Source organism: Carassius carassius, chromosome 15 (assembly GCF_963082965.1).
Source record: "Carassius carassius chromosome 15, fCarCar2.1, whole genome shotgun sequence".
NCBI classification, from domain to species: Eukaryota; Metazoa; Chordata; class Actinopteri; order Cypriniformes; family Cyprinidae; genus Carassius; species Carassius carassius.
Window position 1 is genome coordinate 13,074,026 of NC_081769.1, and position 15,402 is coordinate 13,089,427.

General features: G+C 36.6%; 1 protein-coding gene across 13 annotated transcripts in view; it reads right to left on the reverse strand.

Annotated features, from left to right (window-relative positions):
* Positions 1-13,408, reverse strand: part of fam131bb (family with sequence similarity 131 member Bb) — a 33,210-nt gene extending 19,802 nt beyond the window's left edge. For 7 of the 13 annotated variants that reach the window (XM_059567449.1, XM_059567446.1, XM_059567450.1 and 4 more), the window contains exons 1-2: positions 13,274-13,406; positions 11,388-11,474 (exon numbers count right to left, since the gene is read on the reverse strand). In XM_059567449.1, coding sequence (XP_059423432.1) covers positions 11,388-11,474; positions 13,274-13,301 — 115 coding nt within the window. In that variant the 5' untranslated portion in view covers positions 13,302-13,406. Of the gene's footprint in view, positions 1-11,387; positions 11,475-13,273 lie in introns of all 13 variants that reach the window. The other 6 variants (XM_059567451.1, XM_059567453.1, XM_059567456.1 and 3 more) reach the window with 6 other exon arrangements.
* Between the last annotated feature and the right edge of the window lie 1,994 nt (positions 13,409-15,402).

The window sequence follows — 15,402 nt, forward strand, 5'->3', positions numbered from 1 at the left end:
ATGAGGTACTGCAGCATCTAATGGTCCCCATTCTCTCAGCATCCTATAAAACAGCAGCCAATTCAATTAAAGCTATGAATGTGGCACTCATCAGTCCATCCAGCTGGCAAACACCCTTAATGACCTTGAAGAATCTCAGCTAACCTACACTGAACCAGAGAGACGATTCAATCACTTATGTTACATTGTTTTAAGACCCAAATGTCTGGTGAAAAATAACTAAATTCCCATACTACATACAGTCTGCAGGACTGTTTATTATTCACAAAACCACAGAAATAAGCATTAATATTTAATATGAGCCTGTTTGCTCTGCAGGGCTGTCTGTAGTAGCTCTTTCCTCTCCTCTTAACACTTAATCCCCATTCATCTCTTCCTCATTAAACAGTGACTGTGATTTTCTGGTTCCCTCTTCACTTTTGACCTTTGACCTTTCACCTGTCCACTGAATTAATCACCTCCTCCAGATAAAACATATTTCCCTGACGTAAATCATAAGGTGCCTAAGGCAGTGTGTGCCCTAGATAACAATACAAGCATCCGTGCACACACATAGTAACACACCTTTGGGATTCATTTAGCCAAGATTAACACTTCATACACAGACACACTGTCTGTTTAATGGCTCTAAAGCTCAGCTAACTGGATAAAGACTAAACAAAGGTAACTGCAAACCTCATAGAGTCACTTGGCATTCGCTGCTTTTGTATTTGTGAGCATTGCAAACTGGGATTTGAATTGCTCACATTAATATCAACCATATGCCGTATATTTGCATTGCCTCTACGATCACGATCATGGGTTGCAAGAAACAATGTTTTGTTGTTCAGATTGAGGTTTTGTAAATCTAAGCTTCCATGTTAGATTTTTTTAAATCATGCCAAGCAGAGTTGGAACTTCCAGCTTGCGGAGCCATTTTCAGGTTTCCTGGCCCAAAATGGATTTTAATAAGCTGCTTTACTGAATGTTGGCGCTGCATGTAGAATCCTGAAATAGGATAACAAAGGTACAAATTATACAATCACAAGTACTGTAGAGAAACATGTCTCCACTCTATTTTGTTTGTATGGCCAACATAAACAGTTGAAATCATTCAATCGCTTCCATTAAATTCCATCTTATTCCATTAAATCATGGAAATTAACCCTCCAAAACTTGGCACATTTTCAGTCATAATCATATTCCATTTTCTGAAGAAAATGTGAGTGGGTGTTGGTTGCTTAGGCATTCTGAGTGGTTGTTAGGGTGTTTTGAGTGGTTGCTAGGTGATCCATCCATAAATTAGACTATGAGATCTTTTTTTCACATTTCATCAATAACCAGGTGAAGAGTTTCTATTTTTATAAAAGTAAAAGTAAGCTGCCCTTCTGCTTTATTGCAGTGAAAACACTGGAAAGCTAATTATTTTCATTCAGCACAAGCAGTTAGTTAGGCGCTGGTAATACTTAAGGGTCGTTTACATCATTTTCAACCAAAAACATACTTTTTGTGTGTCTTTGGCCTTTCATTTACATGCTAACAGCTTTTTGGGGGCCTGAAAATGCTAATTTTCGAAAGTTGTGAAAATTATACCTTTATTGTCTCTGTGTGAACTGCAAAAGTGTGAATTTGTGAAAACTGTGATGTGTATTACGTGTTCAGACTATAGATTTGTGAACAGGCGCATAGAGGGACATCGCCAACTACTGGCCTGGCATGAGTAATAGCGTTTTTAGTGTTTTTTTGTGAATCTGTGTGAACGAGGATCATTTTGACATTGTTGTCATTTGTACAAAAATGCCAATTTGTTTCAAAAATGCCAATGAAAAACCTATTTTCCCCCCTTTATTTAGTACGCTGCTGTTGTGTAATCATCCCTTAGAGATTAGCACCCTTGGCAAGTTCCTTGTAAAGACATGCTTTTGCCTTTTAATAAAGCTGATGTGTGTGGTTAGCTCAAATGGACAAATGGTCTTGTCAGCAAACATTCACTTGCAGTTAAAAGGATTTGACAAAAACATGAGCAAACTGAATTCGTTATACAATATGTCTTCTCCAGGCAGTCATACACCGTATTGTTTTAGCAAAATTACCGAAAAACATAAGAATTTCATCAGTCTCCATACAGGGTTTTAGAGATAATAGGAGAACTAATGAAATGTGTGTCCTAATATTTGGAGAAAGCTATCCGTTAACATTCATGCACAGTCCAAAGGACTGTCCTAAACTGTGAGGTTAAAGGCAGCAAATAGAGATCCCTAAAAATCATGTTATAAAAAAATTTGCAATGTAACTGTTAGAAATGTTGTATTTTCTCAAAATATATCAATGCAAAAAGATGCCAGATGGGGTATTTACAGAAATCACTCTTATTGAGCTTCTTTTTAAACTAAATTATAAAAAATTTAAATAAATTCAAAGCGTTAAAAGATATTCCACTTTCCCACAACAGTTTAAAATACTGTACTACAGCTTTAAAATGTGCATTCGTTTGTATTGAGCCTGCGATGTTTACATTTACATTTAGTCATTTAGCAGATGCTTTTATCCAGTGACTTCCAAATGAGGACCATTGAAACTATCAAACGAGCAAATGTTTTTTTTTATAACAATAACTAAAAAGAAAGCAAATAGCTATAATAGAAAAATAATAGAAGACGCTAGTGTTAGAGGGTTCATTTTTGTATGGTTTTAACTTTTTAATAAATAAAAAGAAAACAAGCAGAACTAATAGAATAGAGTGCTAGTGTTAGAGATAATTTTTTTTTTATAAATAATACGGTAATAAGAAAAGTAGATAGAATAGAAATTTAATAGAGAGTTGATATTGTTAAAGGATCAAGTGTGGAAGAAAGAGATTGTCTTTAGTGAATTTACAGGATAGGTAAAGGGGTGCAGAGCAAGGGGCTGTTTTGTAAGCAAACGTAATTGCCTTGAATTTTATACGAGCGGCTATTGGTAGCCTGCAGTGCAAACTGATGTGTGTGACATGCATTCCTTTCAGCTTTTTAAAAGACTACTCTTACAGGATGTTTACATCCTCTGTTGCTCAAAGTTCACTACAGTTCACATGCACTTACATTTTCCGCTCTTCTGCATTAGAAAAGAAGTGAATGGAGCATGAATACATACAGGATCCTTTTCTTTCAACCTAGCCAGATTTTAAACAAATCAGTTAAAATGGTAGCCTAATATGCTGTCTAGATTCTCGTTTTACAAACCTCTACTGGGATTTCCAGTATAATCAACAACAGCATTGCTTGAGGACTCGCAGCTAATGATATCCAATCTAAAACATTCCCCAGTATCATTACTGCAACAAATTCCCACTCATGCATTAACTGACTTCCAAAACACATTATTTTCCCATTTCTTTCATTCTTTGGGTGCAATTTAATGGTCGCCCAAGATCAATTAATCAAATATGTCCAAGAAATCTGCAGAATGCGTGGACAACGAGAGCCGTGCTCTGTGTAGCCTATAAAGCTTTTGCATGTGCTGCATAAGGAGCAGTATCAGGCGAGCACATGATCCTGTACGAGGAGGCGACTCGTTTTCCCCAGCGCTTCCTTCTCTCTGACACCTCCCCTGCGGCCAAGCCACGGCGCAGCTCTAGTAGTAACGACGCAAAGCTGAAGAGGAGAGGAGGGATGAGAGAGAAAGAAGCGCGGCCGTGCGGAACGAAGAACCCGCATCAGCCACAGCGTGTCTGCCGCAGCTGGAGTTATGACAACCGCCGCTAAGAGAGACTCTGTTTTATCGATAACGATAATTACACTATTTTGCTGAGTGTTATTGTGCTGATATCTTATTTTTAATTGTGCTGACACCTGAGTTTTTTTTTTTACCTTTAGACCATTGTTTCTAAAAGTGTGCACCATATTTTAGGTCAAATACTTGCATTTGGGCTGTTCCCAAGCAAATGCAATCAGTATCAACAAAATTGATCTTTGCAATTTAGATAAAACAGAAGCTGCATCTGAAGTGCCATTTAGATGTTTTTACACACTGTTTAATGCAGCTCCGTGGAACATGGAATACTTTAACCTGCAGTTACAAATGAATAAATAATGTTTTGATATTTTAAAGATAAAACATTGAAAACTGATGTTTGAAATTATTACAAAAATGAAAAGGTTCCATTAAATGTGAAATTAAAACCGCCAATAGGTGGCAGCGAGTCACTGTTAATAAGTGAGTCATTGCGATTGAACCGAATCATTTAAACGGTTGATTCATTCAGGAACGAAACACTTTAATGTTGCTCAGACAGGGCCGGCCCTGACCAATTTGCTGCCCTAGGAAAGATTTTATCTGGCGACCCATGCATCACAGCCCATTTCACCCTGTCATTGTGTTCATGATTTAGCATATATATATATATATATATATATATATATATATATATATATATATATATATATATATACACACACACACACACACACACACACACATTACAGTAGAACTGTTTCCAACACTCATAATAAATCATCATATTAGAATGATTTCTAAAGGATCACGTGATAGACCGGATGTCACATGTGACACTGAAGAATGGAGTAATGATGCTGAAAATTCAGCTTTGCATCACAGAAATAAATGATAATTTAAAGTATAATAAATTGAAAACAAATTATTTTAAATTGTAATAATATATCACAATATTACATTTTTTTCTGTATTTTTGATCAAATAAATGCAGGCTTGATGAGCAGAAGAAACTTCTTTCAAAAACATTAAAAATAGTAATGTTTCCAAACTTTTGGCCTGTACTGTATCCCCCCAAAACTGCACAACTGTAGAGTAAAACATTAATAAAAAAGTGATAATAAAAAATGCGTCTTAAAACTGACATGATTGTACAAAATCACAGTCTGGGGACTCAGAACTCAGAACAACTGCTAACATTAAGTTTAAGGTAAAAATAACTGCAATGAAATTATAGTATCTTACTCCTATGCAATAATTTTGTTCTTTCACTGAATCTCTTTACCTCTGTCTTTATCCTCTTCTCTTCTTTTTGGCACTGTATCTATCGCAGACTATGCTCATTTATAATGTGTCATGTAAATTCGGCCTTCTGTCACAATCAGGAAACTGTCACCGTGTCTAGAACTGGCGCGAGCTGCCAGGCCCGTTTCTACGAGCTGTGTGTTAACAAAAGCAGTGCTGTCTACATTGGATGCGGCGTCGGGCACGCTACCAAACAAATTACCAACAACTGATCGCGCGCGCTCTGTTTCTGACGCACTTCAAGCACTCGATGGGCGGGGGAAGATTGAAGATTGATTTTTTTTTTTTGCTTTATTTGGTAGCATTTCGAATTAATGGTTTTTAAATAGTAGCCTATTATTAAAAAAAATATGTAAAAAAAAAAAATTCACTCGTTCACTCATTCTGGCGCCCCTATGGATGAGTGGCGCCCTTAGCATTTGCCTATACCGTCTATGCCGCGGGCCGGCCGTGTGCTCAGAGACGCAAAACTGTGGCTGCAGCAGGTGCTGCACTTTTTTTCACTTCTTAAACTATCGTGAATTTACATTCTGCATTTAAATGAATAGGACCCACTGTAAATAATCCTAGGGGTGGCCGCAGGGGTGGCCTGGCCACCCCTTGGGGGCGCCCCTGCTAACGGAAGACAGTGGAATTCCGGTGACCGTCAGCTCGTTTCAACACTGAAGCGTGTTTGTGATTATCAGCTCGTGACCCGTGTAATTAATGCCCATCCGTCTGTCTGCAGCATACTACGATTAATCTATTTCTATATAGAGGTCATTCACGCGATGTAGGCTATGTGTGACTGCAGAAGAGCACTGCAGCTCTGGTAAATCTCTTACTTTGAGGAACTCAAACACCACTGAAGATACGGTTTGAGTCGAACTTCGTCTGCATGGGCGTTGTTATTCAACGCTGACATCAATAGATCGCGCTTAGTAGGATTTTTTTTTTAAATAGCCGATCTGAATTGTAAAACCATGTTACTATATAATTGAATGTGTTAAACGAAAGCATAAAAAAACATCCTAAAAACTGTTGAACAAGGAAATGAACCTGCAGCAGAGAGGATATTCAAGTTAGACCCCAATTCCAAAGATTAAAAACATAAAAAAATATACATAAAAACTTAAACTTAAATAAAATAGGCTACATAAAATAAAATCATTTTATGTTTATTCAAAAACAAAAATATCTTATAAATAATAAGATAATATCACTTCCAATTGTGAATTTGTTGAGCTTAATTTTACCCCCAAACCAGTTAAGTGCATAACCCAACCCACAGCTGGTTTTATTGTTCAACTAAATCAAGCAGTCACCTGTCAAGAAAAGGTCAGACTTTATGGATTCAGTTCAGAATAAATTACGAATGGATCCGAAGTGTGACAAACAGTAATGCTATTTATTAGGATGTCCAACCAACTAAGATTGAGGTCAGGGTGTATTTTTTCAGCATTTTGCAAATAATCTACAGGCATCTACAGAAAATTTAACTAAATAAAAAATTAAAGGTATGCATATATATATATATATACACACACACACACACACACACATTCAGTGCAGAATGCCTCTATATGTTACCGTGAAGTAAGAAGTCCGCAATATTAACACACAAAAACAGGACAAATAATGGCCTAATCGTAAAGTTCATGTTTGATACACACATGTTTACGGCCTCTAAATGATTATTATGATTGAATATGATTAATAGTTTATACTTTTATTTAGCAGGTCAAAGACCTTTTAGTAAAAATATAAAAATGTCCCCCTTCTGGTCTCGGTACACGTGTGTTTTTGCGGTAAAATCTTTATTGGTTTTCATAAGCTAAACATTAGAATTACTTTTATATTGTTATTAATATTTAAAGGTGAACTTTTACTGGACTAATGCAACTAGGTTTATTTGATTATCCATACATAATTAGAAGAATCATGTTTAAAGTGTGAGTGTCAGATATGATGCAATCGGCAGTTAAATATAGTCTGAAACATATTATTGGAAGATATAGAATGCAGATATTTATATGCATTTTATGTACTGTAAGTCTCCTAAAGATCCCATTGATTTAGATTACAAGCCTTCAGAATTTCATCTTACTTTTTTCATATAGATACCAGCAAACTGCACCAACTTGCATGTTTTCTGCAATAAAATTGAGGTGATTTTTTTTTCTTCTTCTCATGTGAGCTCCATATTGTATATCCTATATCCTATATTGTACATCAAATATGCTACTTAGGATAAACACATATACACACTTTTTAGATACATTTTGTGTAAAGGTTCATTATTTCTTATTATTTCAAATGTCATGCTTTACAGGGTTAATACAAAACCTGCTCTACACACATAGATGCAAACCAAGTCAGGAATAATAAGACTCCCTGAGGAACAATACCACGCTTGCAGTTAGTTTAGTCCTGGGAATAATCACACTCTGCGTGTTAAGTATGACATTACTACATGACCAGTAATTTAGCGCCATGACTGAGTCACACTTATTCACTTACTTACTGGACATTTTAATACAAAGCATATACCCCATCTGGTGTGTGCGTGTTATTTGCTCTATGATTTGCTGAGTCAAGCAGCTGGAGACACAGCAGCAAGGGGATCATTATGAAGCTCTCGCTGCGGACTCATGCCAAAGCCCACGGCATGCTGCACTGAGTTCAGAAACTACCAGAGGCACAACAACTCTCGCTCACCCATACATTAAAGTCTCAGGTGTCTAATGTGGTTAAAGCGCATTAGATCTGTGCAGGTTTCTGTTGTTAAACTGCTAATCTATAAATGTGCATTGATTTAATATAGCTAATTGATTCCATGCTTTGTTTAAAGGGATAGGTTACCCCAAAATGAAAATGTTCTTATCATTAACTCACCCTTGTGTCGTTCCAAACCAGTATGAGTTTCTTTCTTATGCTGAACATAAAAGAAGATATTTTGAAGAATGCGACAGTTGTTGGTCTCCATTGACTTCCATATTTAGGAAAGAACTACTATGGATTTCACTGTCTGGCACTAACCTAAATGGCTTTTGACTAAAAGATTTTGGGTATCAGAGCGAGTTATTTCACAGAGGGATGAATGTGTTTTTCAGCCTGATTCGGTTGTTTTATAAAGTGCCTCTCCAGTGTGATTCCAGCCTCACAGTCTGACATCTGGGTCACAACTGAGGACTTGCAGAATTATTTAGCAGATATTTGGAGAAGGTACTGTATAAGCAAACATATTTATTTGATGCCAAAAAACTTTAGGAAAACAAACCGAGACATACCTTCGGGTGATTTTTGATACAGCAATAGCAAATCATGCAAAAAAAAACATTGGACAAGCTTTCAAAGTAAGTAAAAGTTATTGCTCTCTGTTCTAAGGGTAATTGCATGTCTGAAATGCTGCTGTGCCACTAAATGATTAAATCAATAAGCACAGAGGACAACATTTTTTATGATCACATGATTGTTGTTTTTGAACCTTGAGACTGTGATAATGGATGCTGAGAAAATGCATTTCCTTTCATGGCAGCTCATAAGCCCACACATTTCTGCACCACATCTGTTATTGCAACAAAAACAAGAAAACGTTTCTTGCATTATCGCAGTGCTAAGCTGCATTTGCTTGTTTGTTTTGAATCATTTACTACAGGGATCTCAGCAGGATGAGAGTGTGTCCAGTCTTTATGACATCCACTGGCTTCACATCACAAGGCTTCACTTTATGGATCAATACTGGGCTACAGACGTGGACAGAGACAGTAGAAAACACCCAGAATCTTATACCACACACACACACACACACTGATGCAGACGACTCTGTTCAGATTTTTCCTTATTATTACTAAAGTATATTTGCAAACTCAGTGCCTCTGTGATACAATCTAATCCTGTACAAAACTAGATTCATAGTCATAAAGTCATAAAAAAATACTCAAATACAAATAACCCAAATATTCTTAAATATCAAATGGTATTAGATAGACCTTTACTACTTATTAGGACAACATACCTACAATATATATATATATATATATGTGTGTGTGTGTGTGTGTGTGTGTGTGTGTGTGTGTGTGTGTGTGTGTGTGTGTGTGTGTGTGTGTGTGTGTGTATAAAAGCACCCAGAATCTTATACCATATATTAAATTATTAAATAACCATGAGTACACATCTTAATGTTTAAGCATAAAATGATATTCTGGGCAATTGTTTGCTTATAGTTTTATAGCAACAGTTTGGACAGGAGCCTTTTCTATTCTAACATGACAATGCCTCTGTGTATAAGGCAAGGTTCAAAAAGAAATGATTGATTCAATCAGTGTGGATGAACTTGACTGGTCTTCAGAAACCCAGCTAAATGCCTCTGGTGTGACTTTAGATGCAGACCTTAAGCCAAAAACTCTTCACCAAACACCAGTGACACTTCCAAAACTTTTGCAACAGAGATTTTTACAATTTTTGTAAAAAAAAAAAACACATTTTTTATATACATGAATTATGTTTCAATCTTCCTTGCCACAGTTTTTTAAGTGCATGTTTCTGTTCTAAAGAAGGGGGTGTCTCCTTTTGTCCATATGGTGTACACAAGAGTTTTTGTGTGTAAAAAGTGTCATTTCTGGTGGCAGATTCCCAAACTGTTTTGTCAGCCAAACCTCTTTGATGTAACAAATTGGCTTTAAGTAAACCCTGAGATTTTAAGTTTACACTGTAAACCCTAATAAGTTCACTGAACTCAAAAAAAGATTTTGTAACAGATTACACAAAAACATTTAAGTGATGTTTTTAAATGTTTTAAGTTTACATAAAATAAAAATTACATTTCCAGTTGCCTTAAATTATCTCAATTTTAACTTGATCCCACCCCACCTCACTCATCAAAATGTTAATCATATACAAATAACTTCCATTAACAGCATATTCATTTAGATCTTTATAGTTCAGTGCCAGTTAGCAACAGCACACTGGTATGTACTAACATACTTATCAAAATGCCTCAGAATACTTGCTTATAAATATTCAAACATCATGCAGTATATATAACCTTTAAGTTTTGCTTTCCATCCTCAACATAACCACAGGTTCTACTCTTCACCACAACGGAAACACTACAAAACCAACATAACAGAAACATATGTAAATCTTTACATAACACAACATTTAAGTACTAACTTATATCTCTGTATGTTAATCTTGTGTAAAAACACACAAAATAACACTTAATTTCTACATTTATTTTCCTTGTTGGCTGATTCAGAGCATGCTGGGAACTAGAAAACGCAATTAATTTTAAGTTCACCTTACTACAAGAGCATTTTGAGTTTACAGAACTTATTTCAATTAAGTCCAGTGAACTTGAATTCATTATTATTTGAGTGAAATTAGTTTTTAATTTTTAATTAATTTTTTCTGTTCAGTTTTACAGTGTATAATTCAATAATTTCAGTAATTTAACCATTTTCAGGGTTCTTTGACGTTTGTGACATACAGGTCAAGAAATAAGTTATGCTTTTTATTTAACATTTTTTAAACAATTTAATACAACTGTCTACTTCAAAACCACACACACACACACACACACACACACACACACACACACACACAGGGGTGTTTTTTGTGAAAAGTGGGGACATCCCATAGGTGTAATGGTTTTTATACTGTACAAACTGTATATTCTATGGCCCTACACCTAACCCTAACCCTCACAGGAAACTTTGTGCATTTTTACTTTCTCAAAAATAAAACTCATTCTGTATGATTTATAAGCGTTTTGAAAAATGGGGACATGGGTTATGTAACCCATGTCATAAGTCACCCTCTCCTTGTAATTCATGTGTCATACACATGTCATTATACGGAGTTGTGTCCTGATATGTCACAAAAACAGAGCACACACACACACACACACAGACAGAGAAATGTTTAATCAGACCTTTGTGGCAATAGGATTTCAAAATTTGGGTGGGAAATTAAGAAAGTTTGTTTGTTTTTGTATTACCAAATTCTGACACAAACAGGTTAATAATTTTTTATTTTTTTCATTTTTGTTATTAAAAATAAAAACAAAGAAGCACATTACAAACAATAGGACAAAGATATAATTGAAGTAAAGAGTGTTTACATTTTTGGGGGAAGGTATTTAGGTTCAAAATAGAGAAAAAAATCAAAAAGATAATTTGAATAATTACATTTAAAATAAAACACTGCACTGCCTTGGACTCTATATACTGAATATACACTGATCCTTTTTTAAAGCTGCACAATTTATTCAGTCAAAGGATATATGTAATATTCTCTTTTACTTTTGTTTTATTAAAAGACAGAATGCACAGGTTCAATATACCAATGCACATCCATTTTTGTCCCTACTGTTTTCATACTTAACTGACTGTGTTTAAGTGAGTACTCACCAGGAGAGGTTTTTGGAATTTTGTTGAACATTGATTTGTTGTCAGATTCTGTACAGTTCTGAGTGAAAATAATCAGAGAAGCCTCCCCTGCAGCATTTATTCAAACAAACACAAAAATAAAAATAGATGACACATCAGATGAGCCATCAGAGGGATAGACACACATTTATGTTTATGGAAACAGAATTTTAATCTCATAGTACTGAACCACATATTTAAATAAGTGGTTCAGCTGAATTGATTCTGGCACTTGATTATACACCTCAAAACAGAATATTACCGGTCCTGCACAGCACGTTGACCTCCATTTTAGTGTTGCGCTGTGTTATAAACACTATTTATCAAACCTTCCTCCCTTTTCCTCCCTCCTCTCTTCCGTTCCTCCCCCTGCCTCTCTCTCTCTCGCTCTCTTTCCTCCTCTCTGTGTGGATGTGAGGCAGGTGGCCCAGCAAGAGAAGTTTGACACAGTTTCTACGTCTGATGTTTAATGTACCGTAGTGCTGATGTTGAACGTGTGCGTGACTGTTCTGGGCCAAAGTCAGCTTGTTCTACACCTCTTCTCATGACACAATGCATCTGAAACTTAAACTATATCAAAATGCAGGTAAGTGTGTAGAACGGAGTTTGCCAGCCATAGCTTCATTCATAAGGCTCAAAGTACCTCTTCATCAACACCTAATAAGAAATTTAAATAAGAAATGTTATTTTTCAAGTATATTTTCATTCATCACTATCATTAATAATCAATTAATTTAATACAATTTTATTCATATGACACAACATAAAGTATTATAAATTAAATATTTTACAATATTACTACATATTACATTATTCTTTTTCCTGAACTGAAAAAAATAATTAAAGTTTAGGTCATATTTCTTTGACAACAAAATAGTTGCTTTTTTTTTTTATTCTGTCAGACCAATAGAATACAGAAACTGACACCACAAACCTTTTAAGCAAAGACACCAAATCAATGCTGTGAAAGTTCTGGTTTTAAAGTGTGTTTATTGAAGGCGGTAGTAAAATTCTAAGTGGAAAATAAACAATTCTATTAATGTCAAGCCTACATTTACCAACCAAACTCACCTGAGATGCCCTATAGTATTTTTGAAATGCCTCATTTCTTTCTGAATCAGATTACATTTGACTTGAAGGTGTATTTAAAGGGATAGTTCACCCCAAAATAAAATCTGTCAATATTTACTCACCGTCATAAGGGTGAGTAAATGATGACAGAATTTTAATTCTTTAGTGAACACCTTAAAATGCCACCGAACCAGCTAGGACTGATCATTTGGACTTATCTGTTAAGTGTGTGTCGGATTCAGGATGGTCCCAACCTGATTCCCTCTTCTCCCTCACACACATCCCCCTCACTTCTCCTGCATGTATCACCCCTCCCTCCACCCCTCTCTCCATCTCCCTCTCACTGCAATGAAATTCAGCATGTTTGCTATCTCTCCCTCTCACTTTCAATGTGCCACACGATACCACAAGTGCCACTCCAACAGTAGAATGTTTCGCCCTCCGTAATCGCCGTAAACAAGCTCTATCACTGTATTTCATCGCTCCATCATCTCAGCCTCCCACACACAGACACCATGCAGTAGCATAAATCAGGAGATGTGGGTTGGAATCCAAACACACACACACACACGCGCGCAAGTGAGTCCGCACACCCCAGTGAACGCACAATGTGACAGCTCAGACATTAAACTCAACATTTCCCTCCACCAGCCAAATTCGTTTCACACATCCCAAACGTGAAAATCGCCAGCTACACACCAGCAACCCCCTTCCTGGTGCTGTAATTACCCCTCGCACTTAATACACCCGCTCACGTGCACCCTGCCGGAAAGTAGAAGAAAAGAAGAGGGTCTTACTGAGGGTTCGAGAGCCGATACATCCCATGGTTTATTCACAAAGGCCCTGGGTACAAGCAAGGAAGCGCTAGCCTTTCACCATACATTCTCTCCTATCTCTCCTTTCTCTTTTCTGGCTGCTGATTCTCTCCACTCATGCTGTTCCCTCCCTCTCTCTCTCTCTCTCTCTCTCTCTCTCTCGCTCTCCCTCTCTCTCTTTCTCTATCTCTCCTGCTCCCTCTCTCTCTCTCTGTGCAGTCAGGGTGTCTTACCTCTTAGCCTACGAGTCAGTGTGTTAGAAATAAGCTCTTATCATAACACTGATTTAGTTATATTCACAAATTATAGGTATAATATACATCTTGTGCCTTTCATTAGGGTTGAAAATTGTGTAAATATTTTATTTAGGTGTATCTGTAGTAGATAATAGTTCATAATGTCACAGAGAACTGAAAATGCAAAGTTGATTATTGTGTGTATTTATGTGTGGGTCATACAGGATTTCATGTTTATAGCCACAACTGTGCGCCGCTGCGCGGATGAGATTCTCTCGCCCCGTATCACTAGAGGGCTCAAAAGAGCTCCCACAATGCAGTACAGATGTCTCTCTCTCTCTCTCTTTGTACTGACCACTGAAACCAGCTCACACAACCAGGCATTACTGTGATACTGGAAAAATATGCGATATTGCCACAGGATATTCCTGTGAGGCTCTCAGAACTTGATAGCGCTCTCTCTCTCTTTCTCTCTCTCTCTCTCCTGTCATTCTGTTCATTCTGGTCCCTCCCTCTGTCTTGGTGGCAAAAACACACAGGAGGAGTGGCTTTGTTATCTGGAGATCACCGCTGCGCACTTTATCTCTATCACTGCTTTTTCCTTTCCCTCTTTCCATCCTGACCTGCATATTCGTTTAATTACCATGAGGTGATGTCTTTCTCTATGCTTTCCCTCTTTCTCATGTATAATACATGCATGGGGCTGTTTCTCTATGTATTTGTCATAAACTCAGTGATGCAGAATGCAGAGAGAAATGGAGGGGTTGAGAATTTTTAAAAGAAAAAAAATGAGATTGGAAGTAGAAGAGAGTAAGAGAAAGGGGCAAAGGAGAGTTGAGGGAGGGAGCTGAGGCACAAGAGGAAATTTGGGCAAAGAGAGAGAAAGAGAGAGAGACGAAGGGAGGGGGATGGTTAATTCTGTATGTACACAAAAAGACGGCTAGACGCAGCAGTCCAGCTCTTATCTACCCAATCCTAGAGAGTCTTACTGTGCCCTGGCTATTTATAGATTATCATCTCTTCTACTATGTGTGTGTGTGTGTGTGTGTTCTCTAATTTGATGATGTGGTGTTGCTTTGTAAATTGGCCTGTTCTATTGTATGAGCCAATGAATTTGTCCTGATCAAATTAATTAGAATTCTCTATTTGATCTGTGGACAATAATGGATGTTAATTGCTAGAGTGTGAAAGCAGGATCTATTCAACCTCTGTGTTTGTGTGTGCGTGCATATGAGTGTGAGTGAATGAGTCAGATGTTACCTACATTTTAAGGGCCAAATCTCTCCACAAGGATAAGAAAACAGATTTAAAAACATATTACATGAAATCTTGAATAAAAGAAAAAAGAAATAAAAGAAAATATAGGTCAGTAACATTTTAAAGTAAGGTTCAATTAATTTATTTCCCATGAACTAACAATTATTATTATTATTATTACAGATAGGAATAATTATTTACATGCTCATAGTTGTCACCCACCCTCTCTTAAAAAAGTATGCAAGTAAATCAGCTGCATAGAATTAAGGGAATTTGTTCAACAGACAATTCGTTTGAAATGAGGGAAGAAATTCAAAGGTGTTTGGATGGTGCAAAGGAGAAATTAAAAGCAGTACAAAGAGAACATCTACTCACTCCGGCTAATAAAACTCAGAATAATAAAAGGCATTTCTCTGTACAATTACAACATATACTTCTCAGGCTCCAACTCTTTGTAACATTATATGGAAATATTGGCATGTTTTACAATCAGACCCAGGTCTTTCAAAAATGTTTGAACACCCCGCATTAATGTCTTTTGAGAAATCAAGAAGTTTAAAGAGCGTTTTAGTTAAGGCTGATGATCGCACTAGTCCCTCTCCCATTCACAATCTCTAC